We start from the raw sequence: 25673 nt of genomic DNA, 5'->3' as shown, positions 1-25673 counted from the left end.
CTGGATGCATAGGGATGTACAGAGACACAGCTATTAGAAGCAGTTCTTCTTAGAAGTGGTATCTTAAGCATGGTTCATTGTTGGATTACATCCCTGTTCATTGATTTCTCATCTCAGCAACAGGTTTTTCATGTATAGTCAAACTTCAACAGGAATGATATTTGAATATGTCAAAATTACAGCAAGCTATGCTTTATTTCTTCTGTCACATGTAGGTATGGTAAACCAGGATGTAACGCAGAGACTTGTGATTACTTTCTCAGTTATCGCAGAATAGGAACTGACATAGAGTTTGAGTTGAGTGCTCAGACAGATGGTTGGGTGGCCGTAGGATTTTCCTCAGATAAGAAAATGGTAAGAACGTATTAACAGTTCAAGTAAGCATTGCTTTGTTATTATGACTGGACAAATGAACAAAAATATAGCCAGTGTGTTAGATGTGACCACTTCAGTGGAAGAACTTTGCACTAGCCAAAAGAAAGAAAAAGAATTATAGGCAGAACCTTTCCCAACTATGCCCAATGTCAATTTGTTTGTCATTAGACTGGGAGTCAGGCAAAGAGAATATACAAACTAGGGCTGTGTAATTGTCTCATATGAGTCATTAGTCCCAGCTGAATATCCTTTTTTATGATCTATGGTGACTCTGTCTGAAGCAGAAGTGAGCTTACAGACAGTCCTCGAGTTACAAACATCTGACTTACAAATGCCTCACAGTTGATGAGACAACAGGAAGTGAGAGAAGTTTACCCTCTCTCACTTCTTGAAAGAGTTACAGGTAAAAGGTTTCTCAACTGAAGCTTTTTCACCAATCTTTGTTTCCACAAGCCAAATTTTTCAAAATCTAATTATTCTAGGAACAGAAAGTGAGGTGAAATCTTCCAAACAGGGGCACAGACAGCAAAACAATCACCACAGAAGTGTTAACCCTTTCCTATGCCATTCTAAGCTGGAAAATACATATATTTGGCTGGAGTTACACTTAAAAATGTACCTGTTTCTACTTATATACAAATTCAACTTAAGAACAAACTTGTTAGTAACTTGTGAATGTCTGTATTTCAAAGCTTCAAATCTGCCTTGGAGTCTTGGAAGGAAGTTCTTAAAATATCCTTTCAGATAGATTTTTACCATTCTCCTCTTCAGAAATGGATAGCACCAAACAGATTGGGAGTTATAGGCAGCTGAATTTGGTAGCTTCATTCATGGAGTAATTTTACCAGCCCATTTCTTAAACCACTTTTGGGAGGGAGGGTGGGAGGGAGCAGAGGTTCTGTGAGGACTAACTAAAGCCTAATGCTTCTTTCTGGAAGTACTCAATACTCCTTCGTGTTCTTTCCTGGAGGAAAGACTGGAAAGAGAATGACCATTGGTCAGAAGTGTACTTAGTGCTTCCAATTACTGTATGCATGCACACTTTCATAATTGAAGATCCAATAGTTAGCATGCCAGATTGATAGTATAGAGAATGCGGAAGTGTGGAGTAGAGAAACAGACACACAGGAAGAATAAATACAAGAAGCAACAGAGTGTGAGAAATAGCAGAATAAGAAAGTGTGAGAGCTGGCGAGTGTGGGGGGGGGGGGGGGGAGAGAAATGTAACAGAAAAAGAGGGAAAGGAGCAGAGAAAAATAAGGAGAGCGACTGAAGTGTATGAGACATCACATAAAAATAGCAGACTGGAATGATGTCAGAAACATAGTGAGTGAATACACCTGAGAGGTGGCAAAGCAAGAAAGTAAAAAGGTGCCAGATATTTAATTTTGAGAGATAAATTGCATAGAGAAGCATGAAATCCATAACATCTTAAATGTTTGTTGAGTTACCCATAGAGAGAACAGGAGATAGTTGTCACACGTGATGTGAGCAGAGGGCAGATTCCACCAGATGAAGCAGCACACTTTGACTGGCTCCATCAATCTCATCATTATAAGAATAGTCTCTAAATGAAATCAGATGCTTTAAAGAGAAAATCTATGCTCATATCAATCAATAAAAAAGAGGCTATACATAATTCTAAAATGGCAGGAATATAAATTTAAATAAATAATGTTAAATTTAAATAAGGGGACACTTCTTATACTAGTTTGAAAAAATAAGAATTAGTGTTAATTATTTGTTTAATACTGACATGTTGTTGTGAATAACCACTTGGTTTTTCTTGGGCAGAACTGATGTCATAATGGAAGCCTTACTTAGTTTTTCAATTTAGGGTGGAGATGATGTCATGGCTTGTGTTCATGATGACAATGGAAGAGTCAGAATTCATCACTTCTACAATGTTGGTCAATGGGCAAAAGAAATCCAAAGGAATCCTGCAAGGGATGAAGAGGGTATTTTTGAAAATAATCGTGTAACATGTCGATTCAAGCGTCCTGTGAAGGTTCCCAGGGATGAAACAATTGTAGATCTTCATCTGAGCTGGTATTATTTATTTGCTTGGGGGCCAGCAATTCAAGGTGAGTTGCTTTTCTTTTATGTTCCAATTACATTACAATAAAGCAAGAAAGGAATCCATGAAAAATGTGTCAGTAGTCCCTTGATCAGAAGCCATGGTCAAACTGTCTAAAACAAGGCTTGTCTCCCATTATCAAACCACCTATTTACACAGTGGGGTGACATACATTCCCCAAATTATATCTGCAGTGCCAGAGGGTAATGAATTTGTGATGTGGTGAAAGTAAGACATTGGATATGCAATGCTGCAGAATAAATCAAATATACCTAGAGAAAGGTCATCTGCCCCCCCCCCCCCCCCCAATTGTAGGAGACTGAGCAATGTTTTCTTATTAAGAGATATGCCTGAAATCTTTTAAAATGTATTCTGACTGTGCTAAACTAATAATTTTATTTACCATTATGCCATTTTACTCTTCTTTACCTTCTTACCTTGTGTTGTATTTTTCACCTCGTTCATTTCTATGACTTGGTTCTGTTCTTTATATGCACTTTTTCTGTAGATTAGACTTCTGTCTGCAAACAGAGTAGGCATTCCCACAAAATTTCAAGATATCCAGGAATGGGATATTTTGTTTTGCAACGGAGTGTAGTTCCAGGTCTACACAAGGCTTCATTTGGTGCTGTACACTGACAATATTACTGCTATTGGAGAAGCTCATTGGCAGTAAATAATTCATCAGATGGTATAACACAGTCCTGTAACTGATGGGATCCAGCATCCCCTTATAGCCAATAGTGTAAATGGGCCACTGAAAAACTGCTTCTACCCCAACTATCCCCAGTTAACAATTTTGTTCCCCAGAGCTATGGGATCCTGGGCTGGTATATGTGAGATTAATGAAAAATGGATTTCCAAAAGTAAACAAAATCAAACTTTTCAAGGGTGTCCCATCTCCTCTTCCCATAGCTATGAGAACTTTAGAAGCAGGTTAGTAACAGAGGAGATTTACACATGTAATGTTGTGGATATAAGCTTTCTTTGGTTCTTTTAAGGAAACTAGGAGTTTGACTACTTCAAAGTGATTGGCCAAAAATCTAATAAGAGTCAAACCAGCTGTACTAATACTTCCCATCTTTCTCCTTTACTTGTTTTAGGTTCTATAACTCGGCATGACATAGATTCTCCTCCAGTCTCAGAGAGGGTGGTCAGTATTTACAAATATGAAGACATTTTTATGCCATCAGCTGCCTATCAGACCTTCTCTTCTCCATTCTGCTTGCTGCTTATCGTTGCACTGACATTTTATTTATTGATGGGAACTCCATGATGAGAAATACAGCACTTGCAGTAAACTGAGACAATTTGTGAGTTTTGCTCAGGATGGGAGCCTTTTTGTATTAGAATTTTTATTGCTGGAAACCTTGTAATTTATTGACAGCTTCTGCTCCTTAAAGGACAAAATTGTGAGCTCACTCTTGACTGAGCCATAGATATGTGCCAAATAATCATGACATTTTGAAACAATTGTAATGGACTGAACACTTATAAAAAAAGATATACCATAGCTTGTTTTATGAAAATTGAGGTTGTGTTCCTAAAAACACTTATTAAGGATAAAGTTTCAGGAATATTCAGAGTAAATCTGCACAGGACAGCACTATACAAAACTGTAGTAGAAAACATCTGACCTATGGGTACAATCCAGCTCATGGATTTTCCCTATTTGGCCTGAAATCAAGACCACCCCATGGATAAGGAGTTGGGATGAAACAGGTTTATCTAGCACTTGTTTTAATTAAGAGCAACCAACTTAACTCCTTGCCCTTCCTTCCTGCATAGAGGAGGAGGAAGAGAAAAATTGGTATCCTGCTGAACATCAGGAGGAAGAAATTGGGACCTGATGATGATATGAAGCAGGACAAGTCCCCAAATGACACCTGTCATGGACAGAATCCAGTCCCCACATTTTAGTTCTCAAGATCTTTTTAAAGCGGTGGGTAGGATCTTAGTATGTAGGTGGCTCTCCGTTGTCATGGATTCTACATCCACAGATTCTGCTATCCATGCTTGAAAAACATTTCTTTAAAAATCAAAAAGGCAAACCTTGATTTTGTCGTGTTATATAAGGGGCATCATTTTACTGTATCACTGTATATAATGGTTCTTAATCCACCAATTTTAGTATCTATGGGGGTCCTGGAGTCACACTCCTGTGGGTACTAAGGGACCACTGTATTCTGGGAATGTGTACAATTGTCAGCCAGCAGAGAAGGCTCCATCCATTAATGGGTTAATTCCTGTTGCTATCTACCTAGTCCAGACAAGCTAGAAGTAATGCAGCAAAAATACTGCACTTCTTAAAATGAACCTAAAATAGTCCTCATCTTTTGCTGCTTCAGTTCTTCTTGTATTACCTAGGAGAGGTCTTACGTCTGTCTATTCCACTTTATGTGCCCTTATTTCTGTCATTTAAATCTCTCTTGTTTCCCTTCTTCATTCTTTTCAGAAAGCATCCCTAAAATATTCTTTCGATTTAGGAAAGGAAGAAGGGTCAGACACCAATGACCAAAAAACAAACAAGGGAGGGACATTTCAGTTTTAATGATATTGTATCTTCCAGGAATATGCCATGGTGTAATACTCTATATCCTAAACTTAAACCGTCTGCTCATGTTGCCCCCGCCCTCCTGATTTCAAAGATCTCATTGTCAGGGTGGACTCACCTATGCAGGTAGAAAAGGTATAAATATAACTTCAAAATTATACAACCTGAGGCAATTGAATTTCACACATTCCCTGTTATTGATAGCAAAGTTTCTGCTGTCATTTCAGGTGCTCTGGCATCTAATCAAAGTGATTTTCTTAAGTGAGGCCCCTTGTGGGAAGAAGGGCGGGGTAGAAATGTACGAAATAAATCTGTATCTATATCTTTATCTATATCTATATCTATCTATATCTATATCTATATATATCTATCTATCTATACATATAATAAAAGTCAAAGTTTGTATGCAGAGGACAAAAGTGTGGCGGTGCGACGGGAGGAGTATGTGCCAGCGTTCTGATTGGCTGCCGCTGTGGTGCTATTTACATATGGTCTCTGATTGGCCAGCTTCAATAGGAGCCCCTGGTGGAGAAAAGAGTTCATGACAGAAACGGGGACATGAGAAGGAAATTTGCATATGGTCTCTGATTGGCCAGCCTCAATTCCAAGATTCCGAGATGACAAAGAGAGGAAAGGAAAAGGCTAGGGGCTGAGTCAGAAAATTACCAATACAGACCAAACTTGGCACACAGAGCCTGCAAGACCCACTCTACATCCTACTGCAACCATGGATGATGGGACTTGCAGTACCACCATTCACATTCTGAGACCGCTGTGAACCTCATCCAATGACTGATCAGGACCAAATTTTGCACATAGACCTCTCATGACCTACTTTACGTCCTGGTGTGGTTTGGCTGGGGATGGACCATGGATTATTTATTTATTTATTTACTTTGCTTATATACCGCTGTTCTCAGCCCGGGGGCGACTCACAGCAGTGTACAACATAGAAAGAACAAAATTCAAAACACAGTATAACACAGTATAAAAAACAATTCGTATAAAAAACAATCCGGCATTATACAAAAACATCATTGCTATGAAACCATCCAGCGTCGTCTCATCGTCCAAATCACAATCCAGTATCATTTTCCGTTGTTCCATTCCTATAGTCATTACCAATCATTGCACTTCTTGTTCGAACGCCTTCTTGAACAACCAAGTCTTTAATTTCCTGCGGAATATCATCAGTCTAATGTCCACGGGAAGGGTGTGCCACAGCCGAGGAGCCACCACCGAGAAGGCCCTATCTCTCGTCCCCGCCAGCCGTGCTTGTGAAGCGGGTGGGATCGAGAGCAGGGCCTCCCCGGAAGATCTCAAAGTCCTGGTGGGCTCATAGGCCGAGATGCGGTCGGATAGGTATCTTGGGCCGGAACCGTTTAAGGCCAACGCCAGCACCTTGAATTGAGCCCGGTAGCAAATCGGCAGCCAGTGGAGCTGGTACAGCAAGGGGGTTGTATGCTCCCTGCGTCCCGCTCCTGTTAGTATCATGGCTGCCGCATGTTGGACCAATTGAAGCTTCCGGGCCGTCTTCAAAGGAACCCCACGTAGAGAGCGTTGCAGTAGTCTAAACAGGATGTGACCAAAGCGTGGACTACCATGGCCAAGTTAGACTTCCCAAGGTACGGGCGCAGCTGGCGCACGAGCCTTAGCTGTGCGAATGCTCCCCTGGTCACCGCCGAGACCTGGGGCTCCAGGCTCAGCGACGAATCCAGGATCACACCCAAGCTGCGAACCTGCGCCTTCAAGGGGAGTGCGACCCCATCCAGCACAGGCTGTAACCCTATACCCTGTTCGGCCATGCGACTGACCAGGAGTACCTCTGTCTTGTCTGGATTATGGGACTTGCAGTACCTTTGCTCAATTCTTGAGACCACTGCAACCCTCATCCAATTACCGATAAAGACCAAACTTGGCACACTGAGTCTCCATGATGTACTCTACATCCTGGTGCAGTTTGGAGGGGGATGCACCATGGACGATGGGACTTGCAATACCTGCACTCCCTTCCTAAGACCATTACAACTGCCAACAATGATGGATCAGGACCACAATTTACACAGAGAGCCCGCATGACCCACTCTACATCCTGGTGCAGTTTGGAAGAATTTGACAATGGATGATGGGACTTGCAGTCACTTCACTCACTTCCTGAGACCACTGAGACCCTCGCCAATGACTGATCAAGACCAAACTTGGCACACAGAGTCCCCATGACCCACTCTACATCCTGGTGCACTTTCGAGGAGGACAGACCATGGATGATGGGAATTCAAGTACCTCCACTCCCTTCCCAAGACTGCTGCAACCCTTACTAATGTCCCATCAAGACCGAACTTGGCACACAGAGCCACCTTGACCCACTCTACATCCCGATGCTGTTTGGAGAAGGACGGACGATGGATGATGGGACTTCCAGTGCAGTTCAGGGCAGGATAGGCCACTAATGATGGGATTTGCAGTACCTTCACCTGATTCACTTCCCACAGAACATTGTAGCCCCTACAAATCACAGACCAGGCCCAAACTTGGCACACAGAATACTCATGGCCCACTCTACATCCTGATGCAGTTCTAAGGGGGATGGACCATGGATGATGGGATTTGCAGTATCTTTACTCACTTACTGAAACCACTGCGACCCTCATCCAATGACCAATCAAGGCCAAACTGGCACACAAAGCCCCCATAACCCACTCTACATCCTGGTGCACTTTCGAGGAGGACAGACCATGGATGATGGGACTTCAAGTACCTCCACTCCCCAAAACTGCTGCAACCCTCATCTAATGACCAATCAAGACCAAACTTGGCACACAGAGCCCCCATGACCTACTCTACATATTGCTGCAGTTTTGGAGGAGGGTTGACCATGGATGATGGGACTTTCAGTACCTTCACTCACATTCTGAGACCTCTGCGAACCTCATCCAATGACTGATCAAGACCAAACTTGGCATATAGACCTCTCATGACCCACTTTATGTCCTGGTGTCATTTGGAAAAATTTGGCGATGGATGATGGGACTTGAAGTACCTTCACTCACTTACTGAAACCATTGCGGCCCTCATCCAATGACTGATAAAGACCAAATTTGGCACACAGAGCCCCCATGACCCACTTTATATCCTGCTGCTATTTGGAGGAGGGTGGACCATGGATGATGAGACTTCAAGTTCCTTCACTCACTTCCTGAAAACAAAGCAGCCGTTATCCAATGACCAATAAAGACCAAATTTGGCATACAGAACCACCATTACCCACTTTCTCTAATAACCCGGGCAGCGCCGGGTCCCCAAGCTAGCATATAATAAAAGTCAAAGTTTGTATGCTGTGGAAGGACGTAGGGTGGAGGAGTTTGTGGCAGCTTTCTGATTGGCTGCCACTGTGGTGCTATTTGCATATGATCTCTGATTGGCCAGCCTCAACAGGACCTGTGGCGAAGAGGGTTAATGAGAGAAGCGGGGACATGAGAGAAGGAAATTTGAATATGGTTTCTGACTGGCCACCCTCAGCAGCAGCCCCTGGTGGCGAAGAGGGTTAATGAGAGAAGCGGGGACATGAGAAAAGCCTCCCACAAGGATGGTAAAACATCAAAACATCCTGGCGTCCCCTGGGTAACGTCCTTGCAAACGGCCAATTCTCTCACACCAGAAAAGTTTCTCAAGTTGCTCCTGACATGACAAAAAAACCCCCAAAAAACCAAAAAAACATTCTAACATTCTCAAATGGATGAGAAGAGAAAGGAAAGGGCCTGAGGGATTTGCATTACCTTCACTCACTTGACATCCCACTGCAGTTTGGAGGATGATGGACCATGGATTATGGGACTTGCAGTACCATCACTCACTTTCTGAGACTGCTGTGACCTTCATCCAATGACTGATCTACACCAAACTTGGCACATAGACCTCTCATGACCCAAGCCCTGGTGTGGTTTGGCTGGGGATGGACCAGGGATTATGGGACTTGCAGTACCTTCGCTCAATTCCTGAGACCACTGCAACCCTCATCCAATTACTGACAAAGACCAAACTTCGCACACTGAGTCTCCATGATGCACTCTACATCCTGTTGCTGTTTGGAGGAAGATGCACCATGGACAATGGGACTTGCAATACATGCACTCCCTTCCTGAGACCATTACAACTGCCAACAATGATGGATCAGGATCACAATTCACACAGAGAGCCCACATGACCCATATCTACATCCTGGTGCAGTTTGGGGAAAAATTGGAGATGGATGATGGGACTTGCTGTAACTTCAGTCACTTCCTGAGACCACTGAGACCCTCGCCAATGACTAATCAAGACCAAACTTGGCACACAGAGCCCCCATGACCCACTCTACATCCCGGTGCTGTTTGAAGGAGGACGGACAATGGATGATGGAACTTGCAGTACCTTCACTCACTTCCTGAAACCACAGCGACACTCATCCAAATACCAATAAAGACCAAACTTGGCACAGAGAGCCCCCATGGCCAACTCAATATCCTGGTGAGGTTTGGGGGAGAACAGACTATGGATGATGGGACTTCAAGTACCTCCACTCACTTCCTGAAACCACAGCGACACTCATCCAAATACCAATAAAGACCAAACTTGGCACACACAGCCCCCATGACCCACTCTCCATCCTGGAGCAGTTTGGAGGAGGATGGACCACAGATGATGGGACTCACAGTACCTTCACTAACTTCCTGAGACCACTGTGAGCTATATAAATAACTGATAAAGATCAACCTTGATACATAATTCCTTTGTCAAATAACCTGGGCAGTGCTGGGTCCCCAAGCTAGTAATAAATAAATTAAAGATCCAAATGATAAGAAGTTAAATGCAGCTTTTAAACATGAAGCATTAGTCCTCTTGTCTGGCCTTCACTACAGCCTCCCTGATATCCAGAGCAAGATATTTCCATCAACTAAGATGCAGAATCCTTGCCATTAAAACCAACCTCTCTTCATGAAGCCAAACAAAGATTATCCATCAGTCTGTCTATGCTAAAACAACGCAGCTTCATAATCAACAAGAGGGAGCAATCTTATTCCATCTCAGTAACTTGTGAACCTTGGAGGCATTATAGACACCAAAAGGGATGCATCTCTCCTTCTCCAGACAGAAGAAAGAATCCAAAAGATCAAAAAGGCAGCTCTTCTTTTTTTGTCAGATCAAAATATACCCATCCCATGACCCCAACACACCTTCAAGGCTTATGATCTTTTTTGCATTTGCTTTGAAGTGTGGCTGAGGTTCTTTTCTCTACCATGTCACTACTCTGATAATTCCACATGTACATCACCAGGGGGGAGACAAACATGAGTATACCTCTGGCAGGTGGTCAGGCATTCCCTTCTATGGTAAGTGCAACAAGACATTTCCCTATTGGTTCCCCACCAACTAGTTCTAGTAAGCAAAGTGCACCTCATTTGATTGGCGGGGGGAGGGTACTTGCTAGGGCCTTTCAGTGTGGGGACTGTGGGGTGTAACAGTTCTATCCCTGGCTGCAATAACAAGTCATTAGAAGGCAGTCCCAGTCAGGATTGGCTTGACGCGCCTTCCTCTTAGTATGTTTCTCCCTTTCGCCCTCCATTCGTGCCTCTTCGAATTCTGCTGCACTGCTGGTGACAGCCGACCTCCAGTTAGAGCACTCAAGGGCCAGGGCTTCCCATTTCTCGATATCTATGCCACAGATTTTAATGTTGGCTTTAAACCATATTTAAATCTCTTTTCCTGTCCACCGACATTCCGTTTCCCATTCTTGAGTTCGGAGTAGAGTAACCTCTTTGGGAGACAGTGATCAGGCATTCAGACAACGTGGCCAGTTCAGCGGAGTTGATGGTGGAGGGCCATTACTTCAGTGCTGGTGGTCTTTGCTTCTTCCAACATGCTAACATTTTTCTATCTGTCTTCCAAAGAGATTTGCAGGATTTTTTTTTTTGAAGGCAGCGCTGATAGAATTTTTCTAGGAGTTGCATATGACATTTATAGACAGTCCACGTTTTGCAGGTATATAGCAGGGTTGGGAGGACAATCTATATAAATAAAAATGTAATGTTTGTTTGTGGGATTAACAGAACTCAAAAACCAGTGGGCCAATTGACACCAAATTTGGACAGCATACACCTAACAACCCAATGTATGTCCTTCACTCAAAATTTTTTGATTTTGTCATTTGGGAGTTGTAGTTGCTGGGATTTATAGTTCACCTACAATCAAAGAGCATTCTGAACCCCACCAACAATGGAATTGAACCAAACGTGGTATAACAGGTCTCCCATGACCAACAGAAAACACCAGAAGGGTTTGGTGAGCATTGACCTTGAGTTTGGGAGTTGTAGTTCATCTACATCCAGAGCGCACTTTGGCCTCAAACAATGATGGATCTGGACCAAACTTGCCACGAAGATTCCATATGCCCAAATATGAACACAGATGGAGTTTGGGGAAAATAGACCTTGACATTTGGAAGTTGTAGTTACTGGGATTTATAGGTCACCTACAATCAAAGAGCGTTCTGAACCCCACAAACGACAGAATTGGGGCAAACCTCCCACACAGAACCCCCATGACCAACAGAAAATACTTAAGGCTATCCAGTCCAACTCCCTTCACCAGGGCAAGAAAATCTAATCAAAGCTCTCCTGACAAAGAGCCATCCAGCCATAAATATAGATAGATATATATGATTGACACACAGAGAGATATAGTATCATAGATTTGAAAAGGAACCCTAAAGCAGGACAGTGAAATGTTGCATATTCCAGAGTAGGCAAACCAGATACTCTGCACATCAACACTGACAAAGAAACAAGAAGAAATATCATTTACCTACAAGCATAAAGAAATTACATAGATTAGAAACCATTACTTTCTTTTCCAGCTCACGAGACAGGGCCACAGCAACACGTGGCAGGGGACAGCTAGTGGCTTTATAAAAGAGCACCTTGGTATCCCTACAAATGTCCTGGTCCTAAAATACTCTCTGCTTCTTTCAGAAAAATTCTGCATTTGCAGAGCTCAGGTGATGTTGTATCTTCTGTGGAGAGGTGGCTGCCAAGTTAGCGAAAATGGTCCACATTTTCTAATGTTACACCATTAAGCTGTATCTCTGGTATTGCAGAGGGATTGACTGGTGACTGCTGAAAGAGCACTTTGGTTTTCTCAATGTTCAATGAGAGGGCAAGCTTTTTGTATGCTTCTGCAAAGGTGTTTAGAGTGGCTTGTAGATCTTCAGATGACGTTGCATATTGTAGTTCTGTAACAGATGTTGTTGTGTTTTTGGTTTTGGCTGTCAGTCTGCTGAGGTTAAAGAGCTTGCCATCTGTCCAATAGATGATTTCATTACCATAAACAAGATGAAGTACCATAGCAATGAAGATGGAAAATAAGGTTGTGGCAATAACACACCCCTATTTAATGCCTGATTCCACCTTAAATGGGTCACTTTGGGAGCCATTGCTGTCCAAGACACTTGTCATCGTGGAGGAGCCGCAGGATGTTCACAAATTTGTCAGGGCACCCAATTTTTGGAGGATGGTCCAGAGCACTATGATTCACTGTGTCGAATGCCTTTGCAAGGTCAATTAATGCCATGTACAGAGGTTGATTTTGTTCCCTGCATTTTTCTTGGAGCTGTCGTGCAGTACTCATTAAAAACAAGACACGTTTTCCTCACCTAGAGCATCACTTGGTAGAAGGGCTCTGCAACAAGTAATACAACATTAAAACATGTTCTTGCCACCTCCCACCCTAATGCACATGTCTACTTGGGTAGATCCCACTACCAGATGGCTCCTTTGCTGGCTCCTTGGTAAAGAGTTTCCTTTTCCTTGGCAGGAAGATCTATGAAAGAACTGAAGCATGATATTACAATGGCTAGAGGCTCCATTTAATTAACACAATATCTTGCCTAGCCTGGGTGCCAACAATAGTTAACCCATTAATGGATTGTCCCTTTCCCTTGGCAAGAGTGAATCTTCATGATAATTTCTCCAATGTGCTATTCTGCTCTCTAACTGTAAATTGTTTTTTATTTAATATATATCATGTTAATAAGATGTATTTGCTGACATCATATATTTTCCAAGTCTAAAGAAAGGGTCTTAAATATTGTGGGTAATTGTAACCGCAGAAGACACATTGTTGTTGTTGTTCATTCGTTCAGTCGTCTCCGACTCTTCGTGACCTCATGGACCAGCCCACATTAAATCACTAGAATTTACATATTCAAGTCAATATAGCTCTACTTGGAAATACGAATAGAATTGATAATGGGATCAATTAATGAAAATGTACTTATTTACTTTTAATAGTCAGTGATAAATTGGCTTAAGAAATTGCCACAAGTTTCCGTTAGTTACTTTAAGAGGCAAAACTACAGCTTTTGGAAATTTTGTGCTGAAATATAACATCTATGAGCATGTTAAATATTAACTTTCTGGTGTGATATGCACACTTTTCTCATTTCTTGGAAAAACAGTATCATATCAGGTAAGTAGCTTCAAAGGATGTTTGGGTTTGTATATATTTTGACATCTTGGAGTTCACTTGTATATCTTTATACAGATGAACAAATATGAAGCAGTGGAAAAGGAGGGGTTTTATTTTGCATTATCCCTTTATGATGTTTCCAGGAGTAGCAGATATAACAAAAATCAATGGAAAATAAATGAAAGGAATAATTATTCCATAAAACTGTGAAAAAAAGTAATGTAAGTGAAAAAGCAAAATGAATTCTAGTGAAATTTCTATAAATTATACATAATACAAAAGTTGTAAAAAGCATTGAATCAGGTAGATTTAATGTATATAATGTGAGTGAAGATGAGTAAACATAATATTTAACTTGGAGCTGGATTTGGATTTTGTTTTGGAGCTTTATAGTCCTATTTGCTTAAGAAACATCACAAAAGTACCTCAGTGCATTTAATTCAGTGCAGTTCAAGCAAAGATCAACATGGTCAAAATGCATTCTCCCAGTGTGGGAAAGATCAGAAACCATGTTTTAAAATACAATGAATGTTATTATAAATATATGAAAATTCCGTCATTTGTTGTTGTTTTCCATGATAGCTTTTTTAATGATACAATTCAGATGTTTTTACTAGAACAGTTATTGGCCATTGTGATGAACATACTGCATGCAAATGAACTGTCAATTAATGGATTCTGATTTAGGGTCATACATTAGTCCCTTTTGTATCTTAAGGTAACATGCATTTATAAATATGCACGCTTATACGGTTTTTCAGTTTCATGCACTATATTTGTACCAGTTTGGGATAGCTAACCAGTTGCCAATTTCTGTCCAGTAGGACAGAAATTATAACTTGCAACTATCACCTCATATTCCCCAGTAACTTGTTATTTTGCACAAGACTAAAGCAGGGAAGCAAAATTCTGTCGACCAGACCTCTAGACTTTGCATTACAAAATACACTTTGATATGTCACCAAACCAGAGAGTAACCATAAATGTCTCTTGGTAAATTTAAGTGTCATGTCCTGGGCTCCATACCAACTTTCAATGACTCTCCAGCCTCCTCTTGATTCTAGAGATAGCCATCCTAGTAACCATCCACGGTTGATGCTAATCACCAAGAATTTACCTAATCCTAATTTAAAGCTGTCTCAGTTGACAGTTATAACTACATTTTATGACAGTGAATTTCCACAAATTAGATATCATTGTGCAAAAAAGCATTTTCTTTTCTTTCCCTCCCTAAGTATCCCAATAATCAGTTTCTGTGGCTGATCCTAACTTCTAATATTGTAAGTGATGTGTAAGTTTATAAAAATGTATAATGTCTCCTTTTACTCACTTTTTCTTATGCTAAATGGCCACAGATATTGCAACTTAGTCATGGACTCCAGTTCGTTTATCATTTTGCTCCCACTTTTCTAAGCCTTTCACAAGTCTAGAATACTGTTTTTAGATGAAAAGGTCGGACCATGCCCAGGGTTCCAGATGTCGTCACATCATGGATTGGTACAAGAGAATTTTAATGGTTTTCTGATTCTGCCATGAAATATAGTAAGCAATGGATTGAGCTCCATGCTAAAGAGGCAGGGCATTGCATTTTTAATGAGTCCGTTATTTAATGGATTTTAATTCAATGAATTGGGAGGCTCACATTAATTCAATTAATGTAATGAATTTAATAAAATTTAAAGGAAAGGATTACCAATCAGAGATTAATTCAAACAGTACTGAAATTGCTGATAGATACTTTTCAATGAAAGATGAGACAAGGATCCTGACAGCCAGCCTGGGGAAGGCTCAGCTCAGACATGGGATGGCTATCCCCTCCCATCCTTCTTAGGAAGCCCCAAGGCCTGATAGAAGGTGATGGACCTCTTACTGTAAGGTAAGTAGTTGGAGGTAGCCATTAAATGAGGGAAGAGGGTCCCCATTAGGGGCTCTGCTCATCGGTGTTTGGGGTGGCTGGGCAATGAGGAGTCTCTGGGTGCCTTGGAGGAGGCTTGGGGAGTTCCTATTGAACCTGCATTTTTGGTCCGTTTATATCATAACTACTTTGACATCATACCATAAATGATAACAGGGGACAAAAAAAACCTCTTGTATAAATACTATATGGAAGATTTATACATTTTGGCCTAAACATTTGGCTGGGACAATCAAGGAGATCTGGGAAACAGAGGGAAGCAATAAAGGTATGCTTACCTTTATTGCTTAAGTTTAGATGAGACTTGGAGATTGAACATTTCTCACATTAGAACAAAGGGCTAAGGGTATGAGTGATGAAGCTATTAGCAGCAGGGCATGCAAAACCTTTTATAAGGATGGTTCTGTAGAGATCAGGCAGTTCTGAGAATATTTATTTATCGAGTCATCCGCAACCAGTCAATTATATTACATTTTTAACAGAACAAAGCAAACAAACAGACAAAATACAAAATTCTTTCTCGGAACTGCATGCAAGCAGTTCTCAGAAAGAATGTCATGAGAATACTGATTAACAAATAAAGTACTATTTGAAACATAGACTTTTCTGTGAAACAAACGGCTAGATGGCTGGAATACCTGACAGTGTAGAAAGACTCTGAGAGAAAGAAGTTTTCATTGGCTAAGTTTAAATTCAACTTAAACTAATCAAGTTTTTTTTTTGTCGTGTCAGCTCCTGACAAGTCGCTCTGACTTGAGAAACTGCAAGTCGCTTCTGTTGTGAGAGAATTGGCCGTCTGCAAGGACGTTGCCCAGGGGACACCTGGATGATTTGATGTTTTTATCATTCTTCTGGGAGGCTTCTCCCATGTTTCCACATGAGGAGCTGGAGCTGATAGAGGGAGCTCATCCGCCTCTCCCCGGATTCGACCCTGCGACCTGTCCTGCCGGCACAGTCCTGCCAGCACAGGGGTTTAACCCACTGCGCCACCGGGGGCTCCAACTAATCAAGTTAAAACAGCAATTTAATTAAATCAGTCTTTTTCATTAGAAAACATATTATTGAACAGGTACATTGATTGATTAAAATTACTTCTTGTTAATGAGCCAGGCCTTTGCAGAATGCAAAGAGATGCAGTTTTCAAAGGGGCATCCGTGGTCATCTACAGAAAACATTATGCAGTGCCTTAAATATGAGTTTCCACAGACTATACTGTACTTTGAGATAACATATGCATCTGATAAAGTACATTTCCATTCAAGAAAGTCCACACTATATTTTAAAAAGTTTGAATAGGCAAGTTCTGAATCGTTTAGAGCTTTATGGGTAATAACCTGCACCATGAATTGGGACTTAGCGGTAGCCAGTGGAGCTTTTTGAATAGGGGGGTTGACCACTCCCTGTAACTTACTCCAATTAACAATCTGGCCGCCGAGCTAGAGACACATTTCCTTTTAGGTAGTTCAATGTATATAAAATTTGTTTTATGTATAAAAATATTAATATGTTATGCATGAAATTACCTTCAGGCCATGTGTATAGAGTATATGTGAAACCTACCGTAAAAACCGGCATACTAGATGACTTTCTAAACCAAGAAAGTCATCTTAAAAGTGGGGGGGTCGTCTTGTGTGCCAGCTATAAGTTCCACCACTTGAGGATGCTGAGAGCGAGGGACGCGAGCAGCCATCAGAGGCCAAAGGGAGCCTGCTGGTATCGCAGCTCAGCTGGCCACCACTCCCGGCAGACCTGCCGATCCTCCTCCTCCCCCCTCGCCATCCCCAAGCAGCGCAGCCTGCTGCTCTTGCCCTTGCACAAGCCCAGCTGGCCATCACCCCCGGCAGCACTGCCGCTCCTCCTCCTCCCCATCCTCCTCCTGAAGGAAAAAGGGGCAGAAGAGGCTGCCCCCAAGCCTCCCATTCCTGGCCAGCTCAGGCCTCTTCCTCCCTCTCCTCTCCTTCCTCAAACAGTGCAGGCAGGCAGGCTACTCAAGGAGAGTCAAAACAAAGGCACCTCCGAGAAAGTCCTGCTGGAGAAACTTCTTTCTCCCCTCCTTGGGGTTTCTTTTCTTTCTCTGTGCTTGTACAGGAGTTGATTATAAATTGTATGATTTTAACTGTATTTGTGTTTAGATTGGCTGCAGTAATGCTGGAATGGCCTAAGTCAGAGGAGTCCTCCATGTGCGTTGCCATGGAAACTGATGCAGGAGAGAGGGAAGTGGGAGGAGCTTAGAGAGGAGAGTTTGAAAAAACGACAGTTAAAAATCAGTTAGGGTTTAGGTTTAGAGGAGTGAGCAGTCAGGAGTTAGGTTCAGAGGAGTGAGGAGTTAGGAGTTGGGAGAGAAGGAAAGGAAAGGTGGCGGAGTGATTTGTGAAGCAAAGCTTTGAGGCTTTGAAAAGCTGGGTTTGGCTATTGGAAGTTTCTCAGGCTAGTGCAGCCGAATGGTGAAACATAGCTGGTATTCTTTTAGTCTAAGGAGAGGCTAAAGAATGGTTTACTTAGTATTTGATCTAGGGAGGATCAACTAAGGGAAACATCCCTGTATGGAAACTTTGTCTGAAACAAGTGCTCTACGTCAGAAAGATACTGTGTTACTAGAAAGAATGAACTGTTAAAGTTAGAAGTATTATTCCAAGTGCAACAAGGAAAAGTTACATCTTGCAACCACACGCTGTGTACTTAATAAAATTGTTAACTTTTATTTGAAGATTGCCTCAGCTCTGTCTGTTCTGTGTACAAAGTGCCATTTCTCACAATATTACAACTTACCTCACGTGGTGGCAGAAACATAGGGAAAGTAACCAAATAAATCTACATTCTTCTCTCTAGTCACGCTACAGTATATACAGTGTAATTACTACTAAGTTATTACTTTCTTAATAAAGGAGGAAGTGCAATTGAACAGCCTCCCTTCTAACTTGATGGTAAATTTGGTTCCTAATTGGCAACCTCCATTGCAAATCGGCTAAGTCTTTTTAAAATTGGGAACTGGGGTAAAATCTCCAGAATACTGGTTCCTTTCAAATTGGTGGCAACAATAAATCATTCCTCAGTTCCCCTGCTTCTTTTCAGTGCTCAGCTCCCTCTGAAAGAACAGCCGCTCTTAAGTTTTAAAATTTTTAAATAGCCTTCATATAACGAGCATGATGACGGAGTTGAAACTGGAAGATGTATGGAGAAGGAAAAATGAAGGAAAGAAAGACTTCACATACTATTCGGCCAGGCACGAAACATGGTCTAGAATTGATATGGCCTGGATGTCAAAATCCCTAGTTACAGAAGTTGAAGAAGTAAATATCCTACCAAGAATGGAATCAGATCATTGCCCAATAGAAATCAAAATAAAATTCGAAGAGAAAAACAGAAGATGGAGATTAGACGATAACCTATTGAGAAGTGAAGAAGATGTGGAAAAGAATAGGAAACTACTAAAAGAATATCTTGAGATAAACGACATCCAAGAAACTCACCCGTTTATAGTATGGGAGGCGAGCAAAGCGGTGATGAGAGGGAATTTTATACAACAAAAAGCAATAAAAAACAAAATTAAAAATAAAAAAGAAAAAGAAATAATGAATAAAATCACCCAAGAGGAAACCAACCTGAAGAAAGACCCAAAAAATAAGAAAATTGTAAAAAAACCTGACCCGATTACAAAAACAGAGAGAATTTTTAGAACAAGAGGAAAGGGAGAAACAATTGAAATTCCTAAGACAAGATTACTTCGAAAATTCAAACAAACCAGGTAGATGGCTATCAAACAAATTGAGGAAAAGAAGAGAAACAACATACAAGATTAAAAGAAGGAGACTCGACATATACACAAGGAAAGCAGATAAAACAACAATTCGAAAACTTTTTCCAAAAACTGTACAAAGAAGAAAAAATAGACAAGAATGCAATTTACAAATATTTAGGGGGAAAAAACATATCACACATAACAGAAGAGCAAAGAGAAGTGTTGAACAGCGAAATATCTGAAAAAGAAATTAAAAAGGCAATAAATGAATTGAAAAAAGACAAAGCCCTGGGCCCAGATGGCCTAACGGCCCTATATTACAAAACATTTCAAGATGAATTAACTCCCTTGCTCAAGAGAGTAATGAACGAAATTACTACTGGACAAAAAAGAAATGCCACAAACATGGAGACAAGCCCTCATAACATTAATACATAAAGAAAATACAAACCCAGAAGAAGTCAAGAACTACAGACCCATTTCATTATTAAACTTAGATTATAAACTATTAGGGAATATTATTGCAGAAAGACTAAAAAAAATACTGAGCGAAAGAATTAAAGAAGAACAAGCAGGCTTTTTACCTAGGAGATCACAAGCTGACAATGTTAGAACAATTATAAATCTCATAGAACACTGTGGGAACAACATACAAAAGAAGGTAATGTTCCTAGCATTAGACGCCGAAAAAGCCTTCGACAATGTAAATTGGGATTTTATCAAAATTGTAATAAAAGAGATGGATATGGGTCACTATTTCGGAAACATAATTGAAGCAATATATAGTAATCAGGAAGCGAAAATTATAATAAATGGTCAACAATCGGAAACAATACATATACAAAAAGGAACGAGACAAGGTTGTCCAATATCCCCGCTAATTTTCATTTTGACACTGGAAATTTTACTGGATAGAATAAGGGAAGACAAAGAAATTAAGGGAGCACGAATTCAAGGACACGACTACAAGATAAGAGCGTTCGCGGACGACATTATCAGAATAATAGAAGAACCAAAAAACAACTTAGAAAAATGGCTAAAGACAATTAAGGATTACGGTGAAGTTTCGGGGTTTAAGATCAATTTAGAAAAGACTAAAGCAATAACAAAAAACATTACAAAGAAAGAACAGGAAAAAATAGGGAAAGATTGGAATATCCAAATTACACAAAAAATAAAATATCTGGGAATAATCCTTACTGCAAAAAATTTACAATTAATGGAAAATAACTACACAGAAAAATGGAAAAAAATAAAAAAAGATCTGGAAAAATGGGGAAACATGAAATTATCTTTACTAGGAAGAATAGCGGCGGTGAAAATGTCAATCTTGCCAAAACTAGTATTTCTATTCCAAAATTTGCCAATAATTAGATGCCAAAAAAAACAATTAACAACTGGAAAAAAGATATAATGAGATTTATTTGGCAGAAGAAAACACCAAGAATAAATTATAAAAATATGACGGAAGGGAAAACCAAAGGAGGCCTAGCTACCCCAAACATTAAACTGTATCATGACGCGTGCGCACTCATCTGGATAAGAGATTGGGCAAGACTTAAGAAAGAGAAGATCCTAAACATAGAAGGAGAAGGACTGAGATCAGGATGGCATGCATACTTAGGATACGACAAAGCTAGTAAAGAGAAAAACTTCAGCAACCACTTCGTGCGTTCATCTTTAATCAAGGTCTGGAATAGATATAAAGACAAATTCTATAAAAAAAAACCCACTATGGCTGTCACCACTAGAGGCCTCACAAAGCAGAATATTGGGATGGAATAATTGGCCTAATTACAAGGACATAATAAGAAAGGAAAGATGAGAATTTAAGATAAAAACCCAACAAGAATTAAAAGACATAAATAGTAAAATTTCATGGTACCAATACGAACAAATTAAACAACACTTTAAGAGAGATAAAGAAAAAGGATTCGAAGAAAGTTCTTGCTTTTGGGATAAAATAATGCAATCAGAAAACAAATTAATTTCCAAAATATATAAAAAATTGTTAGAAGAAGAAGGAGACGTAGGAAAAGAAAAAACCTACATGAGGAAGTGGAGGGAAAACATAGGAAGAGAGATAAAGAAAGAAGAATGGGAAGAAGTATGGAACAAGAAGCTAAAATATTCAAAAGCAATGGAACTAAAAGAAAATTGGTTTAAAGTAGCACATAGGTGGTATATAACGCCCCATAGATTAGGGAAATTTAATAAAAATACAAATACTAAATGCTGGAAATGTGGAAAACAGGAAGGGACATATTACCACCTATGGTGGACCTGCCCAAAAGCAACAAAGTATTGGAAAAAAATACAAAAAACACTACAAAGAATATTGAAGATTGATATACCTTGGAAACCTGAAACCTTCCTATTAGGGATACACAATATAAAATTGGAAAAAAACAAAGATAAAATACTTTTTCTATTGACGACCGCAGCCAGAATAGTCTATGCAAGACATTGGAAAGGAAAAGATCCTCCAGAAGAAGAGGAATGGTTAACGAAGATTCTCGACATAAGAAATATGGATAAATTAACATATATACTTTCAAAAAGAAGGGGCACTCCAACAGCTGAAACAGACTGGAAAGATGTTACAACATACCTAGCAGAAGAAAAAAATATGGAAATACTCATATAAAAGAACTCGAAGGAAAAGACAAACAAGGGGAGAGCTGAAAAGAGACGAAAGAGGGAAAGCAAAAAGAGGGAAAGAACAAAGGAACAGGAAGAACCTCCAAACGATACCGGGAAGTCAACACCAGAACAGAATTCATATACCTCATCCCCCCCCCCACCCTTTTCCTCACAATTCTTTCCCAAATTCTTCCTTTTCTACACTCGGCACATTATAGATACAAATATACATATTCGTTGTCAATACCCAGAAAACACACTTTCTTCTATCCCTTTCTAAGTTTCCTAACCCCTCCCTAGCCCCACCCATACCCTCTTCCCTATCCCACCTATCCGATATCTTTTTTTTAATGTTTATATGTTTTGCTTTATGGAAATATCAATAAAGATTATTTTAAACACAAAAATTTTAAATAGCCTGCAGAGGGAGGAAGAAAAAGGTCTCTTTCCCCTGTTTTGTTTTGTTTCTGCAGCCAAGAACGAGGCAGCCTTAAAGGGGAAGTCCCAGTGCAAGGGTGAGCTACTCTTAAAGGGGAATCCCCCCCCCCCCCCAAAAAACTGCCACAGATTCAGTGCCATGGAATCACAGGAGTTGTAGTTTTACAAGCTCCTTAGCCTTCCCTGTTTAAGAAAGCCAGTACCATACCAAACTACAAGTCCCAGTTTTCTATCAGATTGTTTTGAATGTCAACTCTCACAATTCCTAACACCAGGCATAGGCAAAGTTTGCCCATGCCTGGTAGAGAAGCATCCTACGTTTCTTCAGGGTACATCAATAGTACTGTTGAAAAACACAAAAGGCTCGGTTCTGTTGAGCACAAACTCCCATCACCAGATATACCTCTGGAAAAATAACAGAAGTATTCTAAGATAGTTTAGCTTTCGAGACATATCCAGAACATGCTTTTTTAATAGCAGGAGAAATTAACCCATTTCCAGCAATGCCAACAATGTGTGTATTAAGTGGGAAAATCATGAACACATTTTCCTTTAATGCTAAAAGTTGCATTTAGATCAGGCTTTGACCCTCCAGTTGTTTTGGACTTCAACTCCCACAATTCCTAACAGCTACTGGCTGGGTTGCTGTGAGTTTTCCAGACTGTATAGCCATGTTCCAGAAGTGTCCTCTCCTGATGTTTTGCCCAGATCTATGGCAGGCATCCTTGGAGGTTGCGAGGTCTGTTGGAAACTTGGCAAGTGGGGTTTATATATCTGTGGAATGTCCAGGGTGGGAGAAAGAACTCTTGTCTGCTTGAGGCAAGTGGGAATGTTGCCATTGGCTACCTTGATTAGCATTGAATGGCCTTGCAGCTTCAAAGCCTGGCTGCTTCCTGCCTGGGGGAATCCTTTGTTGGGAGGTGTTAGCTGGTCCTGATTTTTTATTGTCTGGATTTCCCCTGCTTTTGAGTGTTGTTTTTTATTTACTGTCCTGATTTTAGAGGAGTTTTTTAAAATACTGGTAGCCAGATTTGGTTCATTTTCATGGTTTCCTCCTTTCCGTTGAAATTGTCCACATGCTTCTTGTGGATTGCAATGGCTTCTCTGTGGAGTCTGACATGGTGGTTGTTAGACTGGTCCAGCATTTCTGTGTTCTCAAATACTGACTGTTAGGAATTGTAGGAGTTGAAGTCCAAAACACCAGGAGGGCTACAGTTTGCCCATGCCTGATTTAGATCTATCTCAAAAAGGGTATATTCATCAAACCCTTTGGGCGTGACCTTGGAAATATCTGGCTGCAGTGCAAAATGTTCTCACGTGTTGGGTTTTGGAAGCTGCACAAGATGGCTTTAAGACAACTTCTGTCCCCTCAGCTTACCACTAGCTGCTGCATTTCCCTCCCCTGGCTTATACTCGAGTCAATAAATTTTCCCAGTTTTTGGTGGTAAAATTAGGTGCCTCAGCTTATATTCAGGTCAGCTTATACTTGAGTATATATGGTAACTAGAACTGGATGGCCACCTGTTGGGGAGGTTTGCATTGTGTCTTCCTGCCTGGCAGGAGTGAGTGGGTTGGAATGGATGGCCATTGGAGTCCCAACTCTAGCGTTCTGTTGTTGATATTGTTAAGCAGAGTTGTATGGCCACCTGTTTATTTATTTATTATTATTTATTTATTACTGCGCTTGTTTCTCAGCCTAAATTGGCGACTCAACGCGGTTTACAACTCTACAACAATCAACAATATTCAGTTTAAAAAGCATAAAAACAACATACAATACACAATATTGGGCCACCAATACAATCCAATGCATCTCTTAACTAGAATCGCAATCCAATTTCATCGTCCATGATTACCAATCCTTAATCATCAAACTCATTGCATCGGATTAACCGAATGCTTGTTCGAACATCCATGTCTTCAATCTTTTTCGAAACACCATCAGCGAGGGGGCTGATCTTACCTCTATGGGGAGGGCGTTCCAAAGCCGAGGGGCCACCACAGAAAAGGCCCTGTCTCTCGTTCCCGCAAGCTGCACCTGTGAAGCAGGCGGGATAGAGAGCAGAGCCTCCCCAGAAGATCTTAGGGTCCTGGTGGGCTGATAGGCCGAGATACGTTCGGATAGGTACGTTGGGCCAGAACCGTTTAGGGCTTTAAAGGCCAACGCCAGCACTTTGAATTGGGCCCGGTAGCAAATCGGCAGCCAGTGGAGCTGGTGCAGCAGAGGAGTTGTATGCTCCCTGCACTCCGCTCCCATTAGTATCATGGCTGCCGCCCGTTGGACTAATTGGAGCTTCTGAGCCGTCTTCAAAGGCAACCCCACGTAGAGAGCGTTGCAGTAGTCAAGACGGGATGTAACCAGAGCGTGGACTACCGTGGCCAAGTCAGACTTCCCAAGGTACGGTCGCAGTTGGCGCACGAGTTTTAACTGTGCGAATGCTCCCCTGGTCACCGCCGAAACCTGGGGTTCCAGGCTCAGCAATGAGTCCAGGATCACACCCAAACTGCAAACCTGCGTCTTCAGGGGGAGTGCGACCCCGTCTAACACAGGCTGTAACCCTATACCCTGTTCGGCCTTGCGACTAACCAGGAGTACCTCTGTCTTGTCTGGATTCAATTTCAATTTGTTCGCCCCCATCCAGACCGTCACAGCGGCCAAGCACTGGTTCAGGACTTCGACAGCCTCCTTAGTAGCGGGTGGGAAGGAGTTGGACATCACCTGCGTACAGATGACATCACACTCCGAAACTCCGGATGATCTCACCCAGCGGCTTCATGTAGATGTTAAACAACATGGGAGACAGTATTGAACCCTGAGGAACTCCACAACACAACGGTTGTGGGGTTGAACAGGAGTCTCCCAGTAACACCTTCTGAGACCGGCCCTCGAGGAATGAGCGGAGCCACTGCAGAACAGTACCTCCAAGACCCATCCCTGCGAGGCGTCCCAGAAGGATACTGTGGTCGACGGTATCGAAGGCCGCTGAGAGGTCCAGCAGTACCAACAGGGACACACTCCCCCTGTCAAGCTCCCGGCGCAGATCATCCACTAAGGCGACCAAGGCTGTCTCGGTACCATGCCCCGGCCTAAAGCCAGACTGTGCCGGGTCCAGATAATCCGTGTCTACCAAGAATGCCTGGAGTTGTGAGGCCACCACACGTTCCATGACTTTGCCCAAAAATGGGAGATTGGAAACAGGCCGATAGTTGACGAATTGAGTGGGATCCAGTGATGGTTTTTTCAACAGCGGTTTTATCACAGCTTGCTTTAAGCTGGCTGGAATTTTGCCCTCCCGAAGGGAGGCATTAACCACCACCTTCACCCACTCGGCCAATCCCCCTCTGGCCTCCTTCAGAAGCCAGGATGGGCAGGGGTCTAGGATGCATGTGGTAGCTCTCATTCCTCCAAGCACCTTGTCCACATCCTCGG

At 41.5% G+C, this 25673-nt stretch overlaps 1 protein-coding gene across 1 annotated transcript in view; it reads left to right on the top strand.

Moving 5' to 3' along the window:
- The window catches only part of FRRS1L (ferric chelate reductase 1 like), a 30131-nt gene extending 12001 nt beyond the window's left edge, over positions 1 to 18130 (top strand). Inside the window, exons 3-5 of the mRNA XM_060781431.2 lie at positions 216 to 354; positions 2213 to 2459; positions 3556 to 18130. Of these exons, the coding sequence (XP_060637414.1) occupies positions 216 to 354; positions 2213 to 2459; positions 3556 to 3728 (559 nt within the window). The 3' untranslated portion in view covers positions 3729 to 18130. The remainder of the gene's footprint in view (positions 1 to 215; positions 355 to 2212; positions 2460 to 3555) is intronic.
- The last annotated feature ends 7543 nt before the right edge of the window (positions 18131 to 25673 follow it).

The sequence above is a fragment of the Anolis sagrei genome, chromosome 6 (assembly GCF_037176765.1).
Source record: "Anolis sagrei isolate rAnoSag1 chromosome 6, rAnoSag1.mat, whole genome shotgun sequence".
NCBI lineage: Eukaryota > Metazoa > Chordata > Lepidosauria > Squamata > Dactyloidae > Anolis > Anolis sagrei.
Note: the sequence above shows the minus strand (reverse complement) of the source record. Positions and strands in the feature narration are given on the sequence as shown.